Source organism: Acanthochromis polyacanthus, chromosome 14, assembly GCF_021347895.1.
Source record: "Acanthochromis polyacanthus isolate Apoly-LR-REF ecotype Palm Island chromosome 14, KAUST_Apoly_ChrSc, whole genome shotgun sequence".
In the NCBI taxonomy this organism is placed as follows: Eukaryota; Metazoa; Chordata; class Actinopteri; family Pomacentridae; genus Acanthochromis; species Acanthochromis polyacanthus.
In genome coordinates this window covers 11550386-11571805 of record NC_067126.1, presented here as the reverse complement: position 1 = coordinate 11571805, position 21420 = coordinate 11550386, and the positions used below count along the sequence as shown (strand labels likewise).

Below are 21420 nucleotides of genomic sequence, written 5' to 3'. Positions count from 1 at the left end.
ATTTATGATATTACAACTTGTCAAAAAGACTTTTTGGAGTTCTCTGTGGAGGTTCCGTAGAGGTGCAACACTTTATATTGCAGTGAAGAATGAACCCCGCAGTGAGTAATAATGTGACAGGAGTGAAAATTTCTTGGCTTTTAGAGTGTTAAAGGATTAAATCATGTGAGATGCTTTGACTGTAAAGTATTTATTAAAATTACAAGTGCTTGCCTGGTTTTTCACTGCAGGTTACTGCTGGTTTTTAAAAATGGAACGCATACACTTGGTGTCATTCTAAAATCAGATTCCGAAAACTTCATTAGTCCTCAGGGAGCAATTAAAAAAATCATGTAGAGCAGGCAGTGCAACAAAAGCATAAGAAATTGAGTAGAAAACAAAGAAATTAAAGATAACTAACATAAAATTATTAGACAATAAAATGAATAGAATAAATAGAGATAAATACATATACAAATGTAGAACAAGTAATATAATAACAATAAAAAATAGAATGAAAAGAAAAAATACAACTCAGTAACATACTAGTGCAAATACAATACATTGTGTTTTTATAGTTTTTTTGATTGTATTTTACTTTATTTTGTAGTGTTTTTATTCAGATTTGTCTTTGTCATTGTTTTTGTCAATCAACCACTCAATCAGGCTTTATTTAAATAGAACCTTTCATACCACTAAGATTCAACACAAAGTGCTTTACAGATAACAGAAATAAAAATGCAATTAAACAGTATAACATCTTTTATTTATGTTATCAATACAGGACTCCAAAACATGAGGATATAGGAACTGAGGAAATGCCATCCTGTATAACACATGCAGTGAGGAAACACCAGATGAGAGAAAATAGAATAAAATCAGATAGATAAATAAAATCTTTAAAAAGCCCAAAAAAGTATTTTAAAAAACGAAATAAGAAATGCTAACAATGAAATAATAAACTGTTAGATTAAAATATGTAGTCAGTAAATAGAGTTAGTTCTACAAAGAGTAGTAAATAAATAAAATCTATCTATCAAATCAGTCCAAAGCCTGAGTAAATAGGTGTATCTTGAGTTTGCCTTTAAAAACTTTGACATTCTATGGGTGGTTATTTGTAGTTTTACAGGACTTTGGTTCAACTCCTGTGGTTTTAAATGTGTTTTGTAGGTAAGTTTTATTTGACTGGGACTCCCTATAGCTTCTAATGGAATATAAAACTGTGTCTTCTCTTTGAAAGAGGACTTATGAAAGCGTCACATATACTAAATATACTGGATTACATAGTCAAAGCATGGTTTCAGAATATCCTGACTTTGCTGCTTGGTTTTGCATCTCTAACTCAGTTTCTTTCCATCCAGGTTCTTCATCCTCTCCAGCAGCGTTTCCTGAACCTCATCAACCAGGAGAACTTCGCTCAGATCAGCCAGGAAGAAGCCGTCAAACAGGAAATTGTCGCCACATTGGAGGCGCTGTGCGGCATCGCAGAGGCAACGCAGATTGACAACGTGGCGTCGCTCTTCTCCTTCCTCATGGACTTCCTGTCCAGCTGCATCGGCCTTATGGAGGTAAGAGACCTCAAGGAGGTCTGTAAAGCTTAAAGGAGTTTAAATTAAAATTGAATCTGATGAGGGATTTTTGTTTTTGTCGCTCAGGTTTACAGCAACACGCCTGAGACAATCAACCTCATCATTGAGGTTTTTGTGGAAGTTGCTCACAAGCAGATCTGCTACCTGGGAGAGGTAAACGTCTAGAAATACATTAGATTTTACATTCTGCTTCTATAAACATACTGTAGCTGCACATTCAAGGTGCAGACAGAAGCTGCCAGTGCGTTGAAACTATTTTCATCCACATTTTTCTACACGCTTTGTGTTTCTTTGGGGTTTTTCAGCGGTAGTTTTTAAATACATACTCACTGCATAGATAACAATCTGTCAGTTTTTCTCTATAAAAGAAGTAAACAAATTGTATTCTTAAAAATGTGGGAATAAATACCTGCATGACGGTAGTTTTACCTGAGAACCTAGTGATTTAGAAATCATCCCCTCACACCTGTTTTGTGCAGGTTATTTGCACGAGAAAAGCTAAATCTGCATTTTACTGGAATTTATTTGACATAATCTCTATGTATTAACGAGCTGTCACATAATAACGAATGTTGAACATTTTGAAAGACCGTAAAACATCCTTACTGCATGCTTCTATGCATCAAATCATCCCTCTGGATTTTGCTTTTCTGATTTCTGGGAATTGGTCTCAATGCTGTCACCAAAATATTGTCCAAAATGTCATTGGTTGATGCTACAGGTACGGACCCGTACCCGTAGCATCTGTACTAGAGGTACGGACCCGTTAAGGTCACTGAAGAGCTGGCGCCGGTTAACTACTATTTGCTGCACATTACAGGCAGTTTATATGAATGACTTTGACGGCGAACATTGTATAATTTAACCAAAAATACACCGTCTCCTCTCACACTTTAGACATTGCAGTTTTTATGCTTTTAGACGCCGTGTCTAAATTGTTTGAAGTCCACTACCTATTAATTAGTTTACCGCGTTCAGTGGTGGAAGCGGCTGACGAACTCCATTGCAAATGTTCCCATTTAATTTTGGACGCTAATTTACAAGATAAAGTTAAGGATGTCACATATGAAACAAACACTCGTGAATGGTGAGGAGCAGCTCTTTAATTCGGCATGAATTAAAAAAAAATCCACAAACTCGATTTACTGTGATATTGTGAGATTTGTTTGTGGTTATGTAACTTAGCCATTCAACAGAGTCCGCTAACATTAAAGTGACTGACGTGCAGTGTCTGTGTTGACAGACGTAGAAAATACGTCAGGGTTTTGTTTAGGTTGTTAATATGTAATAGTCTGTCGCTACTTTTGAAGGTAAAAAAATACTTGTAGTTTGCTGGCTGTTAGTTCCGCCATTTGTTTTGTTTGCTGTTTGTGCTTTATTAGAACAGGGTCACGTGAATAAAAATTTTTGCTATTTTTAATAGTAGTGCTGATTTCAACCCCCAAATCGCTGTCCGTGAAAAAGTCAGATAATGATATTTATAAGACATTATGCATGATAGAAAAGAGAACAGCAGATGACTGATATGACAGGCTCGGCACGCAGATTCACCTCGAATCACGGAAGCGCCTTCATCACTCGGATTACCAAGCCGGCTCATTAATATTTATATACGTCGGATTACCAGCCAATCACAAAGCGCGTTCACCAGCCGGCTCATTAATATTCATGTACGTCTCATTAATATTTATGGAAGGTAAAGTGCCGTATCCGTAGGCCACAGGCTACGAGTACGGGTCCGTATCTGTAGACACTACCAATGTCATTTGTAATTTTCACTGCAGCCTCTGTAATTTTTTAGCAGAAAAGATGCGGAAAGACGGTGAGGAGGAAACAAAACACTTTCAAAAAAATAATCACCATGGGACTAATACTATCACAGGACCTCTGTGTTTGGCAGAAATTGTATTGAGGTCAGTTGTGGTGGAATTTTACTTTAGAAATTACAGATCTGACCTCCATCAGGAATTATTAGCGGACCGAAGGTCGTATTATAGGGCTTAAGAAAACAAAAGAACTGTGATATGTTGAAAATCATTTATTTAGATGCTTAACTTGTGCCACTGACTGGTTGCGTTTTCGCTTCGTCTTGGTTTAAAGATAAGGAGCCAGCATTAATCGACAATCACGATAAAATTTTGCTGAAGAAAAAAAGACACAATTTTCTGTGAGGGGTTTATTATTTATAGGCAAAAAAATCATTTGTTGAAGGGAAAGGAAAATCTGAGAAATTTTACAAGACGTCAAGTTTGTCAGGCAAAACCTACAACATCCTTTATGGAATTCCTTTAAATTTGTGTGTAAAAATGACAAAAACACTAAGATAAAAGACTCCTAGAAGAGAATAAGCATTCATGTGCCACTTTACAAAGATACACCAGCAGCTGTTTCATGTATTTACTGCGTTAGTTGATTCTCTTCATCAACCTCTGTTTGTCCGTCAGTTGTAGGTCTTCTGTGGCAACATTTTCTGCTAAAGCAAGAATAATTGTAATTTAGGCACCCTGTGGACGTGGAGTTTGCTTTACAAGGGCTTCTATGAGGCAGCAAGGCTCTGATGTAAAGTTTATACCAAGGTTCATTGTGGGAAATGTAGGATCCAGTGACTATTGGTTAAAATTCTGGATTTCTTTCCTTCTGCTGCATCGATGTCGTTCATTTTGTCTCATTCTATTTGAACAAACTGAAATTATTTGACATGTTTATGTTTTTTCAGCACAAAAATAATCCAACCGCTGTTCTCCTCATTCAGACAAAGTCCATGAAGCTGTACGAGGCATGCTTGACGCTGCTGCAGGTTTACTCCAAAAACAACCAGAGCCGGAAGCGGAGCGACGCCACGGCGGAGGAGGACCAGTACCAGGACCTGCTGCTCATCATGGAGCTGCTCACAAACCTGCTCTCCAAAGAGTTCATCGACTTCAGTGACACCGGTGAGCCGTCCGGAGGGCTTCTGTCTTTATAATCTACAGAAATACCTGAAGCTGATCTTGACCAAACTGCTATTTCTTTCAGACGAGGTGTTTCGGAACCAGGACCAGGGAACGCCGGCGTCCAGTCGGACAGTTTCAGCCGCAGATGTTGTTCTCTACGGTGTCAACATCGTTCTTCCACTCATGTCTCAGGACCTGCTCAAGGTAAAGTAACACAGGATTTTTTAGTGTTTTTTTTTTTCCATAAATAAGGTTGTTTAGTCTACATTCATGACAGTGGTGTGTATTTAGCCTCTCGCTGATCGTGTTTTATTTCTTTTCCAGTTCCCGTCTCTGTGTAATCAGTACTACAAACTCATCACCTTCATCTGCGAGATCTTTCCAGAAAAGATCCCACAGCTGCCTGAAGACCTTTTCAAGAGCCTCATGTTCTCTCTGGAGCTGGGAATGACCTCGTATCCTTGCTTTACGAGAGCAGATTTCATATAAATTCTCATTTATGAGCTGCTTTGACTGTTTATTTAGCCTTAGTAGTGAGAACACTGAAAGTTGGCATCAAATGTTTTCTTGTCTCTGATCAGACATTTTCAGATTTAAACCATATTTTTTTTCAGAAAAAGATGTTTAATTGTAGCTGGCTTGCTCGACATGTAATATTAGGTTTTGTTTGTTAAACAATAGATGCTAATATTCCCCATAGACAGATGCTGAAAATGTTTTGGCATCTGTAAAACTGCTTAACAGCTGAGAACTCAAAATGAGGCTGCAACAGAGATTTTTTTCCCCCTATTGTTAACTTTTGTTGTGCAGCTTTGAATCCCCTGAACCCCAAAACACGTCAAACATTTGAAAGACACATTGTCGTAAAAATAATAGTGCAAGAAATTGTGGGGGGGAAAAAACAAGCAAAAATGTCAGATTTTTACCTTTCTGACAGTTATTAAACTAATAATTTGGGATGCAAAATGAGATCAAAAAACGTATCCAAAGCTAAGCTGAAAATCATATTAAAAAATAAAAGACAAAAATGAAAAAAATGAGCCCTATTTGATGCAACAGAGAAGCTCTAAGTGACTCGGCTGTGAACTAGCATGTGCATTACAAGAATTCTGTTACTTTCAGGCTGAACTGCAGACAGTGTTGACACACGACAGAGGGGAGACGATTATGGAAAGAAATTAAAACCCTAAGTAGGAAAATCTCTGTAGTATGTAGAGTCATCACTTACCTATCACCATCCATTATTTTCGGGCTGCAGCTGTAGAGGAGCCTGTCAACAGGAAAAAAAGTGTAATTGTCGTGTAGTTTTTGCTCCTTAACGCCTGTTTTCAGGATGAGTTCAGAAATCAGTCAGCTGTGTCTGGAAGCTTTGTCTCCTCTGGCTGAACAGTGCGCTAAAAACCAGAAGGACTCACCTTTGTTCATCGCCACTCGTCACTTCTTGAAGGTACAATACACAAACAAAACACTATAAACTGAGTAGTACTGATAACAGAGCAGTATACATGAATAAATACATATAAATACCAGCACAGGGAACTTTAATAAGAAGTGAATACTTCCATTATGACATTTTATTAAACACATTTATTGTGCATCTGACCAGGAAATGCTTCAGTATAGTGTCAGTTCTCTACTGTGGGTTCTATACAGATTAGGCTGAGAAAAAGGTGATGAATAACGACTGAGTCAGAAGGAATTGTGTGCCGCAGGTTGATTTGGTGTTCTTGCATAGTAAGTTAATCCATAGGCGTTGGTGCTGCTGTATGTGGTCCAGTTCTGGAATGAAGATGGGGTTATCAAAGCTCTCTGGGTTTAAGAATCAGACTACTTCCTGGGTAGGTTTTCTGTGGGTCAGATGAGGGAGAATCTGGGTTGCCAATGAAATCACAATGAGAGGAACAACCTCCTTAACCCTTTACGCTTCAGTGCGTCGTAGGTGTACCGCCGGCGGTACACCTACTAATTTGCATAGGAATTTCAAGAATGTCCGACGGCTGCAAACCCGATTATACAAACACTATACGCCGATGGAAAGCTTAGATTCTCATGAATCCGCCGGTATAAACCACTTTCAGATGTGATTACTACAGCGGGTGAAAAAAACACATTTGTCCGACAAAAATGAATATTCATCCATCCGTTCTCTATACACGGCTTCAACGCACACAGCGCGACTCACATTTCCGGGTTCATTATTACACACAGAAAAAAAGATTCCACAAAAAACGGCCATAATCCAACCTTTTACATCCAGACAACACAAGCCAGTAAACTATTTTGTCCAAAACATGTCCTGAAGTCGATATAAAATCCCCGAATCGGTCGTTTTCAAGGAAATGCACCTCGCGATGTGCGTCCAATATTCCCTGTATTTTTCGTCATTTTTTAAATTTAAAAATAGAATATTAGCGTTTTTTTGTACTGAAAACGGCTGGAATTGACTGAAGTTTAAAGGGTTAAATAAACACTGTTCTTGTTGACAGTTTTTTTCAATAACTGTGCAATACATCTATAACTGAAATAGGAAATGCTCTTTTAAGATGCATTTTTATGTTGAGTTTTCTGCACAAAGTCAGTTTTGTGGATTTTTGTTGATTGCAATCTTTCTTTTTTTAATTGTTGAATGGTTATTGTTGTGACTTTGACATGAGAGGTGTCTCTTCAGACTCTTTGTAAGAAAACAAATGACCAGTTTTGTGTCAAAAATGTTAAGCTTGTCCTGTTATGAATGTGTTTTTAGAAAGCTGGAATTGAAACAACGGCTGCAAAATTAGATGCTGCAGAACTACTTTACCCTTTTTAATAATTTCTCATGCTGTCCTCTTGTGTCTTCAGTTGGTGTTTGACATGCTGGTCCTGCAAAAACACAACACAGAGATGACGGTGGCTGCAGGAGAAGCTCTTTACACACTCGTGTGCCTGCACCAGGTGAGTAAATAATACTTTTAAACAGGTAATGTCACTAACAAGAGTTCTCCTCGTAGAGTTTACTGAACATGCTTTGATTCTCTTCCTTAACTCAGCGGCTGAGGGGTTTTAAAATGACTAAACTTTATTTTTAGAGGTGTCTAAGATGCACCGTTGTGAACCCTCTGAACCCCAAAACACACCAAAAAGTTGGAAGGTCAAGTTATCTTGAAAGAAATAGAGCAAGAAGCTGTAAAACAAACTGATAAATGTTGGATTTTTAAGTTATTCATCATTTGTGATGTACCAGTAGGCTGGAAAATGGAACCGAATCGAAGCTTGAAATCCTGATATTCCATTCGTATCACTGTATTACATGTCTCATTTAAAAATAAACAGTTTGCACTAATCAGATTCTGTAAAAAGGAGAAGATTTTGCACTTTTCATCACAACCGTGAAGCCATTAGTGACTCAGCTGCGAACAACAGTCGCCTGACAAAAATTCAGGGAACTGAACTGCAGGCAGTGTTGACATAAAGTAGATACTAAATGAGAATAGAAAAAAGTTAAAAATGTTGAACATCTTGTTATTTTCTTGTAAAATAAATAAGAAAAGAAATTCGGTTTTATTTTTTAGCTTTTCAAATTTCTGGCATTCTAACTGTGTCATGCTGCGCAGACGACATTCTTAGTTTCCTCCACTTGTAGCCACAGTTCTGTTGTTTCCACAGAGGTGCAGGATTTTATATTACAGTGAAAAATAAGCCCAAAGTAAAGAAAAATGTCACATTAAGTTTGCAAACAGCCATCTCATCTAATCTTCTGGTCAAAAGTAAAAGCATTTCAGATGCCAACAGTCAACCAGTAAATTCTTACTGTGCTGCAGAAATGTGAGTGAACCAGAAAGAACATGAGAAACGTCTTCACAGTCATTTTAATTCTGACATTTTTCATTTAGTGAAACCTCTAACTGAGGTCTGAGCTGCTCTGAACACAACAGATTTTGTTCAACGACACTAGAAGCCCTCTAGTGGTCGGTGTGCATGAACACCAACAGCTCATGTCATGAATGTGAGAATTTAAAAGAGCAATTTTCTGCAAATCAATATTGTTATTTTACCCATATCATTACTGCACATCAGAACTGAGTTTATAGTGATGATGTATTTGTCTTCAGTATGTTTTGAAAAAATATTTAGATTCACATTTTTATCTTTTGCGGTGAAAACAGACCACAAATACACTGAAAACAATAAATTATGGTGATACATTAATACTAACTTACTAAAAACAACACTTTATATAAAATGTACCTATACATATTAGCTGTAATATTAAACAAAATAATGATAAGTAACCATGCAGACTAAATCAAATAAAGTAGTTTGGTATACACAGTGTTATTATTAGATATTATTCTTAATGATATTTTAGCTCAAATTCTTATTTCATATGAACACATAATATAAATGAATATTTTTGACCTGAAAAAATCAATAAAAGGCACTTTAATTGTTCGTTTTCCTTGTTCAAGGGATTTTTTGAAGGAAAAGTTTTGTTTTCATTTGGCGGTTTTATGATAAATATCTTTGGGTTGTTAAACTGCTCTTTTTCAAACAAAAGCCGTTTGACAAAACTTGGAGGTGTTTTTCAGTATTTTCTTGTTGAAATGCAATTTATGTTTTCCATATGTTTAATGAGAAGTTTTTATCCTTCATAATGGATTGGCTGTTGCTCGATATGTGCAACCAATCAGATGGAGCTGTGGGCGGGATGTTGATTTCATTTTTAAATGAATTTACTCTATGAGGAATCAATGAAAACACAGAAAAGTGACACTGATAATCTCGGTTTGAGATCCTGACTGTGGCTGTGTTCTCCTCCGTCAGGCGGAGTACTCGGAGCTGGTGGAGACTCTTCTGTCCTCCCAGCGAGACGCCGTCATCTACCAGCGGCTCGCCGACGCCTTCAACAAGCTGACGGCGAGCAGCACACCGCCCACCATGGACCGCAAGCAGAAGGTCGCCTTTCTCAAGAGCCTGGAGGAGTTTGTGGCCAACGTGGGCGGCCTGCTCTGCGTGAAATAACCACTGGAAAAAAGAAAGAAAGAAAAAATGACCCGGGATCGATTCATCGCATCGCTGAAAAGCAACCAATCAGAAACGCCTCCCTCCTTCCTCCTCAACGCTTCGTCATCGACGACAGAAGAGACGAAGCCTTGGAGGAACTCTCATCTCACTTGAATGTTTACCTGAATGTTTGTTCTCCTCCCCGCCAGCTGCACCCAAACGCCCTGTCACCCCTCCACCATAACTGACACTATTGATGATGATGATGATGATTTTGTTGTGGTGGTAACCATGGAGACTGAACTGCTAAGCAGACAGAGTCAGTCGCAGGTTTCTGCCCTGTTGGACTGAAGCGATGGGGCGCCATGACGACGAGAGGCAGAGCAGCTGATGATAATGCTGTCCTCCTTCCTCTTCCTCCTTCCTCTTCATCATGTGCCTGAAGGCTTCTGGAGCACAGACACACACACACACACAAATACACACACACACAAAAACACATTCGGAGCGACACTGAGGTTAAAACAAGTTGAATTTGTTTTGGTTCTGGATGCTGTTTTTAGGTATTAAAGGAGCCATTTTTGCTCAATACCATGGCGACCAAGTAACCCCCAGTTTGTACGCACGCACACACACACACACAAATGGATATCAACACACAAACACATCAACACACAAACACAATCAGAGCAACACTGACGTTGAAACAAGTCGCCTTTATTTTGCATTTTTGCCTCTGAATGTTGTTTTACGGTATTAGAAGAGCCATTTTGGTTCATGAGCACCATGGTGACCAACTCGCCCCCAGTGTGTAGGCACACACACCAAAACACACATAGAGCAACACTGAGGTCGAAACAAGTCGCCAATATATCGCCCCTTAGTTATGTTTGAAGATATGAGAGGAGCCATTTTGGTTCACGAGTGCCATGGCGACCATCTCATCACCAGTGTGCGCTCATATACACACACACACACACACACACACACACACACACACACATGCACACTCACACCAACCCAAGCACACACAGATTAATGCTGAAGTCCCTTATTTTGCCTCTGGAGGTTGTTTGAAGGTATTTGAGGAGCCATTTTGTTTAATGACGCCATGGCGACCAACTTGCCCCCGGTGTGCGCGCACACACACTCACACACCCACACCCACACACACCACCCTCGACCTTCCCAGAGTGCCTTTGTTTTGTTGATTGTTGTGTGTGTTTGTGTGTGAATCACGTCATACATCAACTGACAACACATGACGACTGTGCCTCCCATTTGCCAAGAACACAGCACACACACATGCACACACTTGTACGTGCTCGACACGTTGCCATGACAACAGAGGCATGGCCGACCCGGCTGTCTTTGAGGTTGCTGAAACTGGCAGCAGCACAGGAGGCGTCTGTTCCTCGGTGACGACCGTAAAACCAAAATCTGACAAAGGGTGTATATATATATGCATAAATATATATATATATATATATATAAATATAAATATATAATGTTTTCAAACCTTCAGAAATGAACATTCAAAGAAGAAGACGAAGAAGAAAAAAATGGACTGAAATGTTTTTATATGCCAGCAGACGGCAGGCAGAGTTCAACTGAAGAGGGAGCAACTTTCTCAGTGTTGACTTTTTTGAAGTTTGATATTGTTTTTTTTCTATTTGGATTATAGTTTTTTTTTTTGTTGCGGCCCCTCCTCTTCTTCCTCCTCCTCCTCCTCCTCCTGCCACATGTCTAGCAGGTTTCTTTCAGTAGTATTTTTCTACAGCAGCACATCCACAGCATCCCTCTTCAACACACACTGGATCAGAGCAGCAGAGACTGAAGGACAGCAATAAGAAACCAAATAAAAGGAGCAGAGCCACTCGATGAAGCATTATGTTTGCTGCACTATCCCCTTATTGTAGATGCTGTTTTGTTAATGAAGTGTAAAAGTGTACATAAACTTATTGTATAAAATGTTCTGGCCTCTGAGCTTTCCTTTACACCTGCCATATCTGTTGTAATGTCTTTTATCTACTTTGGTTTTAAATAAACTTCTTAATCTTCTATTTTATCACAGTTTTTAGACTCTCAGGATTCATCAGTGTTTAATTATTGTACAGTAACACAAATTTTACAGGTTTAACTCCAGTTAATGATCTCGATATTTCAAAAGATTTTTCTCACAGTAATCTTTCTTATGTAGTTCAGTTAGAGCTGCAACAATTAGTCAATTGTCATCTATTAAATTAATTGTCCAAATTAATAACAGATTCATCAGTTTATGTAAATTTTGTAAAGAAAAACATTCTGAAATTCTCTGATTCCAGCATCTTAAATATGTTTATTTCCTCCTCTGTGACAGAAAACTGAATATCTTTGGGATGTGGACAAAACATTTGTCTTCTTGGGCTTTTGGGAGCCGTTGATGGAGATTTTTCACCATTTTGTAGACCAAACAACTAATCAGTGACTTGAGAAAATAATCCAGAGATAGATTAGCAATTAAAGTATTTATGGTTATCAGATATTTACTCTGATAATTAGTTTGGAGTTGATATCTTTCCTGCTGTTTTGCTTTTGGGAAAGAGACGGACTGACTGGAATGATTTCTGTTTTAAGTGATGAGACATAATTAGTAAAGAGTTTAAAAGTTCTAAGCATTGTGTTAATGGTTAATGCATCAGTTATAAGCGTTTAATTCAGAGCAACTTTTAGCTTTTAGCAACAAAATTCCTTTCAATAAATGGCTTATTAAATTTCACAGCTGGAATTTTAACTTCACATTTTAAGATTAGAAATCTAGAAAAAAATGTTTTAATTAAATTATACAAAAATGTGTACCTGCAGATCTGATGAGTTTAAAAACAAAAGTGCTTCATAATGGTACATTAATATTCATGATTACTCCAGAGCAGAAGCACATGGCTGTGTTATTACCAGAATATTTTATTTTAATTGGACACACTGATGACACACGATCAGGAGAGAAGTAATGTCAAGCAGACAGTGGAAGGTTAAATAAATGTACAGATAAATGAATACCAAACTATAAACTATACAGCTGCTAACATGACAAACATAATTTTATAGGTATAAGTCTTTTTTTTTTAAGACAAAGGGGTTAAAATTTCTGATTTTAGCTTCTTGTATGGACTTTTTTTCTGGTTTCTTTCCTCTCCTATGACATTAACTGAACAAAACAAGATGTATTGGTCTTTGAGGAACACTGACTGACATTTTGCTAATAGATTAATCAACAATGAAATGATTGTTAGTTTTATATTTATTTGTTAAATCTTTGTCATAAATTACAACGGATGGATATCACTAAACAAGTTGGATATAAAACTGAACCCATAAAGGGTTTAATTTTCTTAAATGAATTTCCCTTCAGATTTCTGTCCAGAGGCCTGTGACAGACTGGTGACCTGTCCAGGGTGTCCCCTGCCTTCGCCCGAGTCAGCTGGGATAGACTCCAGCACCCCCCGCGACCCTAGTGAGGATGAATGGATGGATGGATGGATGGATTTCTGTCCAGCTGCTATTTTGTCACTCTGCAGGAGCCGTAGTCTATTGGTGACGTCATTCTCCCGCGACTCCTCACATGTTCACAACAGAGCAACTGTGAGGTGGTTTAGTGATTGGAGGCAGCTCCTGATCAGGTTTGCAGACTTTTCTTCAGTATTTCAACACTTTTCTTATTTTTATGTCTGATAATCGAGTTAAATAAGATTCGCGGCTTCTTTCGTGGTTCAGGTTTGTGTTTGTGTCGCTTTTTTCTGGTCATTTTAATCAATTATTTGTAGAGTGATTTATTTTTCCTGCTGTTAATTAAACACACATGTAGTTAGGGAGCTGGTTGTAGCTTCCAGTTAACCAAGTCTCCCGTTGTTTATTAATTATAAGCTGTGGGGAAGACAGATTATTTTTTCTGAAGGTGTCCAGGCTGACTCTCACTTTCTTTCCTCAGCAAATGTTTTGTTGCCATATAGTTAATTTTATAGTCACTTTCTCATCAGTTGCAGCCACCAAGAATTACATCAGGACTTGTATACAATGGGCTAACATAAGATGTTTGATTGTTAGCAATCTGGAACAGTTGCTGAATTTATTATTTTTAAGTAGTTGATAAGGCTCATAAAATAATTAGAGTTCAAATTTGAAAGAGATTAGATTTGATAGATGCTTCATTCCTCCTTATGAGGAATTTCACAAATAAAATAAAATGAAGTACTTCTTGTCCTTGTTCTGGACTCCCATCTACAGAGCTACTAGACAGAAACAGCAATGAATAATAAATTGATTGGTTAGTCATCAACTATTTTGTTAATCAATAAATCTGATAGGGGATAAAAGGAAGGAAGAAAGCTAAATTCTCTTAATTTCTGCTTCTAAAATGTGAATATTTTCTGGTTTCGTTTCTGTTCTTACTGTGACAGTGAAGTGATTTTTTTTTTCAGTAGTGGACAAAACAAGACATTTGTCAATTTGGGCTTTTGAGAAAAACTGATTGACGTTTTAGTTTTTTTTTTCTGACATTTTCTAGATCAAACAAGTGATTGATTCATTGAGAAATTAACTGTTTAACTGACATGGAAGTAATATTTGTTCAGCAGTTTGTTTAAAGAGTTCTTTCCAAAGTAGATTTTATCCAGACAAGTCTTTACAAATGAGACAGAATTTTGAGAAGTAGTTTAGTTTGAACTTTATTGTTGTACCAAGATCATGAAATGCATTTTTTCATGAAACCAGAAGTGCAAAAGCAACAGTTATTGCGTGCAGTATGATTATTTAGAGTGTGTTACAATGTGAACCCACAAAGTATTGAAATATAATAACTGTAGATAACAATATAATGACAGATAAATGTGCATAGAAAGGTTTGGGATAAATAGTAGCATAAACACTATGAAATAGTTTTTACTTTTAAGTTTGAGAGTCGGAAGAGTGAGAGTGTTATTTTTCGTGTAAAAAGGGTGTTTTTCTTGTCACTGTCACCATAGGGCTTGCTCTGGGGGTTCAGGCATATGGGTTCTGTAAAGCGTCTTGAGACAATGTGACCTGTACTTGGCGCTATATAAATAAAATTGAATTGAACTGAATTGAAAAAAGCACACGGACCTTCACTGCAAAACCCATCTCAATATTAATGAAAAGACCTGATTACATAAAGATTCTAACCTTGAAAAGCGAAACCCCCAGAAGATCTTTCTAATTTATAATAAGAAATATGTATTGGATAATATAATAGAAAAATACGTCATCTCTGCAGTGGCTTGACTTATAAAATATCACTTCAGGAAGCTTTGACAGGTTTCACAGATCCAACATTCATGTGTTTCTACATTCTGTGTGAGTCGATGATGAGATAAAATAGGACTTATCATGTAATCAAGTCACCTGCTGACATAAATAAACTCATTAACGTGTAACTAATCCTGTTTTTTGTTTCTTTCAGTTTGAGATTTTTCTGCAGAAACTCGTCTTTCCTCCGTCAGCAGCGATGAGTGACAGCGACGACGACGTTCCCACGCTGTCGGCTCACACTCTGGCCGCCCTGCAGGAGTTTTACAACGAGACCAGAACTGAACCGGATCACAGCAGCTCGACGACGGACCAGTTCACTGTGGGAGCTGTGGAGGAGGACTGGGTGAGTTTACTGGATTTACAGAGAGGAAGCAGAGAAAAAAGATGCTGTAGAGCTCTGAGGATGTTTGGAAACTGACCAATTTATCATCAGTTTAACAGATTTTATTGGTTATTTATCAGAACTAATATACAAAGTTATGGTGATGAAAAGTCACTTAAGTATAAATACATTAATCCAAAAATGTTTGGGGGTTTTATTGGTAAAGATGAGAACATAATTAAGCCAATATCTTGAATTCATCGCTACATTTCTATACATCAACTTGTTATTTAATGTGTTTCTGTATCTCTAAATTTCTAATTTTTATTGCTGTGTTTCTATATTTGTTTATATTTGAGTGCCATCACCGTTCAAAATATGCCTGTTTTTTAAATGATGAATCTAGTTTTTGATCAATGTAGTGACTAATTTATCAAGCATAAGTATAAAAGTCATTTTATTCTTTCTTGTTTAATTTAACAATTTAGCTAAAATATCAAAAAGTTGCTCAATATGTAAGTATTTTATTTAAACATCTATCGTCTAATCTAATTAATTTAAAAAAAAATAATTTCTCTTGATATTAAAAAAGAGTAATTTGAATAATTAATTCATAGTTGTGTGGAGCCTTAGGAAGATGCTGGATTATTAAGTGTAAATAATTTTGCCTTGATGACAGACATTCAATTGATCAATTTAATTATCAAATTAATCCTGAAACTAATTTTGCATCAATAGAATAATTTTTGCATCCAAAATTTTTTTTTTCTATTTTTCTTGTTTATTGTCGAGAAATGTCTGTTTCTGAACTGTCAACATTTGCTTCAATTAATCAGTTAAAAATACAAAAATAAATCATTAATCAACTGATAATAAATAGAATTTTAAGATGCAGTCGAAAATAAATGTTTTAAGCTGTCATGTATAAATTTATCAGGCCTGAGCACAAATAGTATGTTTTAGCTCTCAGTTAACAGTTCGTAGTGCAACAGGACACGACAACATTCAGCACGATAATAAAACCACATGCATGAAAACAGATTTTTAAAATATAAATTAAACAAATGAAGCATGTGGAGGTTCTGCAGTTGAAGCTTCAGTCACAGCCGTATTCATCAAAATTAAAACATTAAAACAAGGCTTGAAATATTCTATTTACATGAAATGAATGTAGAAGATATGAAAGTTCACCTTTCAAATTAAATTCAGAATAAAAGTTGGCACAAACTGTAAATAGTTACAACTAAAAAAATGTCCCTGAAAGTGTCAGATGTTCACTTTTATTCCAGGTTATCATCAGTAAAAAATGTTGATGAAGTTAATAAGTTGATACTGTGTTTGCTTGCTCCAGCGGATGAGTCAGTTCTGGTACAGCGATGAAACAGCGACTCAGCTGGCTGAGGAAGTCGTACGAGAAGCAGGAGAAGGAGGCAGGTAAAAGTACAAAACTACATCCAACATGTAGTTCCATCAGTCATTTTAAAGCTGCTGTTGCAGCTGTAAGAATATCAAAGGGGAAATTTGGATTATTTGAAGGTTTTAAATATAAGTCAGTTTATGAAAGTCAGTTTTGGAGAATCAATCAGAAGCACTGAACTATGGTTATTATTATTATTACTATCATTATACTACCAGGTAAAATCTGTTCCTCTAGATTCTCAGTCAGGTCAAAAAAATCTGATACACATATTTAATTCACATATTAAAGAAACCAACAGTTCTTAGTTTGAGGGAAAATAAGTTGAACCCCAGAAATAACGCTGAAATCACGTCTACATTTCTTTTTAAGCTAAATTCCATTTAGTCTCTAGAGCAGTTGCTCTTGGTTTAGGTTCCATTTCTAAAAACAAACACCTTCTAATTATGAGAAAAGTACTTCTAATTACCTGGAATGTCAGTGTAAGTGTGTCTTGGAAAATGTCAACTTAAATGAGAAACAGGAGGTATAACGTTGACACAGTGAGCTGCAATATGAGCCACGTGTTCTATTTGCTTACATTCTAGAAGGTCAAGTTCACCACATTAGCTATTCACAAGTAGATGTGGTATCACTAAATTACTTTGATACCGAAGAAATGTAATGATTTTAAGACAAGTTCTGCATCCTGGTAGTTTTTTGTAATTATGTGATCTATCGTGATTCCATCAATCTGCTGCACATTGTCACATAATTACAAGAATGATAATGTGATAATGCACATTATCACTTAATTACCAGAAAACTACCAGGATGAGGAGTGGAAATCTTGTAGTTACAATTGCTAACTGTTAGATTATTCAACAGGCTGAAAGCACACAGGAAAGCTGATCTGGAGTTTAGTGATCATCTGATTTCAAGCAAAAATATTTGATGGACTCAAGTCCATCAAGATTCTGTCAGCAGAAAAATGGACTCTATGCTAACAGAACGTGAATATACTGTATCTGTAATTTTGTGTCTTCATCTGGACTTTAGCTCAAACACAGACTCTTTAACGTTTGACACTAAACGGGATATTTTGGGATTTTGTAAGATGAAATGAAACATCGGAAAGCATCACCTAAGAATGTGGGGAACATAAGAAGCACATTCCTCAAAAATATATTGATTCATTTAGAAAACTTAATTAACAATTTGTGCTTCTCCAGTGTGATTATTTCTCATTTGTTTCTAATTTATGTCCGTATTTAATAGAATCATTTGGCTTTGGAAGGCTTTCACATGTTTCCAAGCTTATTTTTGGACACCTTAGTCTCTGTCATCGGCAGCTCCAGCCTGTCTTTAAATTTGGAGGCAGGCGAGCGAGTAGAGCACAGATACTCCCTGAGAAAGCATGGTGAACTCTAACTTATGCTCAGTTACATGTAGCAGGAATGGGAGGCTGCAGAACTTTCCTGAGAGTTGAAAGTTGATTCTCCTTTATAATTTTCTGATGAAGGATCAGCGTTTCCTCTGTCGTCTCTTTGTTTGACAGATTACTAGTGCAAAAAAGCAGCTGTAGGCAAAAAGTTGTGCTCTTTTTTGATGTCTACTCAAACAGTGAAAGCAGCACATCAGCAGTTCTTCAGAGTAGCCACATGATGCGTTCAGGGGCAGCAGAACATCTGAACTAGAAGATGTTTATTGTTGATTTTGCCATTAGTTTGTACCAGATTTCTGTTTACACACAGAACACTGATGCCAATCTAAGCTCTGCTTCCAGAATGTTTCTGACAGTTTCAAGTGTTTCCTGTCAGGATCGCCTGTGTCAGCGCTCCCAGTGTTTACCAGAAGCTGAAGCAGAACGTTGTTGACGGTTCAGGCCGAGTCTCCGCTGTCGTGTTGGAGTACGACCGACGCTTCGCCGCCTACGGAGACGACTTTGTCTTCTACGACTACAACGAGCCGCTGACTCTTCCGTCCAGCATCGCTCCGCAGAGCTTCGACGTCGTCCTCGCCGACCCTCCTTATCTGTCTGAGGAGTGTCTGAGCAAAGTGGCCCAAACCATCAAACACCTGAGCAAAGGGAAAGTGCTGCTTTGTACAGGTGAGACCAGATACAAGGACCTGTTTTCTAATGATGGATGTTTAGTGACATTTAGTACGAGTTCATCTGTTTCCAAAGTAGCTGTTCTATTCTCCTCTGTTAATTCATTTTCTTACACATTTACATATTTTTCTCTTGTCATTCAAACTCTTCAGTGATTTTTAGTTTTAAATATTTTTCTTAAATAATGAAACAAATGGTTTTTTTTTCAAAATTAATGGGAAATTTGACATGGAAATGAAATGATGGATGCTAAAATATTTAAATATTAATCAGGTTTTTGATTTTTTTTTTAAATTTAAATTTACCATGTAAAACCCACTGTTGCAAAAATACAACATCAGTTTTATTTCTAAGTTATATATATGTATATATATATATACATATATATATATATATATATATAAATGTTCGTATTTTTTTTCCATTTTTATTTTTGCTCATTTTTTCCCTGTATTTGGGTTTTTCTGGGAAAAATTTAGAAGATATTAGTCTAATTCTTTTTATTTTCTTTACAAAAGAAAAATATTTCTTTATTCACTTACTTTTGTGTTTATTTATACTTGAGTCATTTTTAATTTTACTTACCGTAACTGTGTATATTCATTCTGATAAATTGCTCATGAAATGTTCAGTTTCCTTAAGTGTTCTAAGGTGTTGTAAATCCAGTACACTCCCCTAGTCCTCCTCCACAGGTTTAAGTAATATTGCTGGTTTCATAAATCTGTTGAAGTGAAATTGTGTCATTAACACGGAGATCTCATTGCACTATCGAACACATCGTGGCTTTAAACTGATATTATTGACGTATATTTTAGAGGAAAAACTGAGCAGCAACATCTCACCTCCAGTTTTCTGAGCAGCTCTTTCTCGTCTGGTTTTGCACCTCCAGGAGCCGTCATGGAGAATCTGGCCAAAGAACTTCTGGATCTGAAAATGTGCAGCTTTCTGCCGAAACACAACAGAAACTTGTCCAACGAGTTCCGCTGTTTCGTCAACTATCCGTCACCACTGCTGTCCTGCTGAAGAACCAGAGCTCAGTGGGATTAACGCTTTAATTATGAGACTGATGGAGGCGGAACATCACACAAACATTGACCAGCTGTTTTCTCCAGATACTGAGGAGTGAAAAGACCACTAAGACCTGCAGCAGAAGTTAAGAAATTTAGCAATTTTCATTTTTTAGGCAAAAATGACGAACATTTAATGGTTCCAGCTTCTCAAATGTGGAGACTTTTCTTTGTTACGCGGCACTAAACAGGATATTTTGGGATCACTCTGGAAAATTATAACAAGCGTCTTCCTCTACTGTCTGACATTTTATCAAGAAATTATTGATTAATCAAGAAAACTGATTATTAAAATTACTGTCAGTTCAGACTCACCAACTACAAATGAACTATGTTTGTTGGTGAACAAACACTTGGTTACAGAAACAAATTTAACTTGAAAATATTTATTTTGATGTGTAATTAAAGTCAATAATACAGAAAAAACACCAGTTATGAGCGGTTTGTGCTTCTCCAGTGTAATGAGTTCTCATTTGTTTCTAATTTATATTATTTTTAAATAAATACATTCCGTTTTGAATGCTGATTTATCAAAATAAACCATCTGTGTCACTATTTTTCTGATATTTAATTCACATTTTGTATCAGTCACTTTGTTGCTTTTACACTGGGATTATACAGACACAACACACATCCAGTTGTTTTATTATTTATTAGTTATTCCAGTCTGCTTGGACACATACGTGCAGTAAATTGGCATCTATATATTTAAACATTTAAATTAAAGAGACTTGTTTAGGGTTTTTCAGCATTTGTGAAGTAGCAGCTCTTGTATCAAATTGGCTGCAGGTCACAACAGATTAGCTAGTTTTAGATGGTCATTTACTTCTGTGAAAACATTCATGTGACCTTAAAATAACCTCCGATGATGTCTGGCTGAGGCCATGAAGGTTAAATAATTTGGATTCTATAAATTTATGTTCCAAATTTGCAGCGTGGAGTGTGAAAGTCGTCTGCTTTTTCTGGACCAAAAGATGCAACAGAAAGAGGTTGTGAAGAAATTGAATAAAAAGAAGTCGAGTGAGTCTGTTTAATCTTACAAACGCACAAACAAACAAAAAAAACAACAATCCTGCAAAACAAATGATTCCCTTTTTCGTCACCAAAGTCCATGTTGGTCCCTTTGTTTTTGAAATGGCTGATCCAGATGGACAAAGAAGCAGCTGACATTTAGATAAATCTGTGCTGAACTCTGAACTGTGAAAGAAGAGTGAGCAGCCAAAGAGAACTCTTCAAACACTAATCTGAAAACATAACAGTGACGATTCCATGTGTACTTCCAAAATGTTGTTTGCCTGGTTTGTCACTGCCTCTATACACACACACACACACACACACACTACTCATTATGGGAAATGTAGGATCCACTGTTTTAGAGCTTAACTCGAACAAGTGGCTAAAAGTGGTGATACTTCAGCCTCATTTTCTTTGATTTTAACCTGTGTGAGTCTCTCAGTTTCATTGATGAACGATACTAAATCGCTTTTTAAAAAAATCTAAACTCTATTCGTAATTCTCTGATCTGAAGCCCAGTGCTTCCTGAATTTACACTGGAGGAGCAGCTCGAGACATGCACCACAGAATTTGAGGGTGAACATTTTTTAAAAATCACAGCTGAATTGATTCCTAAATTAACATTACAAACACGAGGAATAAATAAACAACCAAAGAGGGAAACGGTGTCCTCAGGAGATGCAGTGAAACTTTAATGTGAACAGATCATCACATTAAAAGCCA

General features: G+C 36.9%; 2 protein-coding genes across 3 annotated transcripts in view; both read left to right on the top strand.

Annotated features, from left to right (window-relative positions):
* Positions 1 to 11549, top strand: part of xpo4 (exportin 4) — a 98585-nt gene extending 87036 nt beyond the window's left edge. Inside the window, exons 17-24 of the mRNA XM_051959009.1 lie at positions 1341 to 1547; positions 1635 to 1721; positions 4321 to 4501; positions 4584 to 4705; positions 4826 to 4956; positions 5834 to 5948; positions 7340 to 7432; positions 9302 to 11549. Of these exons, the coding sequence (XP_051814969.1) occupies positions 1341 to 1547; positions 1635 to 1721; positions 4321 to 4501; positions 4584 to 4705; positions 4826 to 4956; positions 5834 to 5948; positions 7340 to 7432; positions 9302 to 9499 (1134 nt within the window). The 3' untranslated portion in view covers positions 9500 to 11549. The remainder of the gene's footprint in view (positions 1 to 1340; positions 1548 to 1634; positions 1722 to 4320; positions 4502 to 4583; positions 4706 to 4825; positions 4957 to 5833; positions 5949 to 7339; positions 7433 to 9301) is intronic.
* Positions 11550 to 13046: 1497 nt separating this feature from the next.
* On the top strand, positions 13047 to 20240 carry eef1akmt1 (EEF1A lysine methyltransferase 1). Of its 2 annotated transcripts, none has more exons than XM_022217650.2 (5): positions 13047 to 13140; positions 14937 to 15128; positions 16459 to 16541; positions 18324 to 18613; positions 19506 to 20240. In XM_022217650.2, exons 2-5 carry the CDS (start codon positions 14982 to 14984, stop codon positions 19637 to 19639), a joined length of 654 nt encoding a protein of 217 aa, XP_022073342.1. In that variant the 5' UTR covers positions 13047 to 13140; positions 14937 to 14981; the 3' UTR covers positions 19640 to 20240. The 2 variants fall into 2 exon arrangements, with proteins under 2 accessions (XP_022073342.1, XP_022073344.1); XM_022217652.2 differs by having other exon boundaries at positions 13098 to 13234.
* Positions 20241 to 21420: the final 1180 nt, after the last annotated feature.

Coding starts and splice junctions, on each gene's coding strand:
- eef1akmt1 (XM_022217650.2), top strand. CDS start 14,982: ATGAGTGACAGCGACGACGACGTTCCCACGCTGTCGGCTCACACTCTG. Junction 15,129..16,458: donor GAGCTGTGGAGGAGGACTGG/GTGAGTTTACTG, acceptor TGCTTGCTCCAG/CGGATGAGTCAGTTCTGGTA. Junction 18,614..19,505: donor GAAAGTGCTGCTTTGTACAG/GTGAGACCAGAT, acceptor TTGCACCTCCAG/GAGCCGTCATGGAGAATCTG.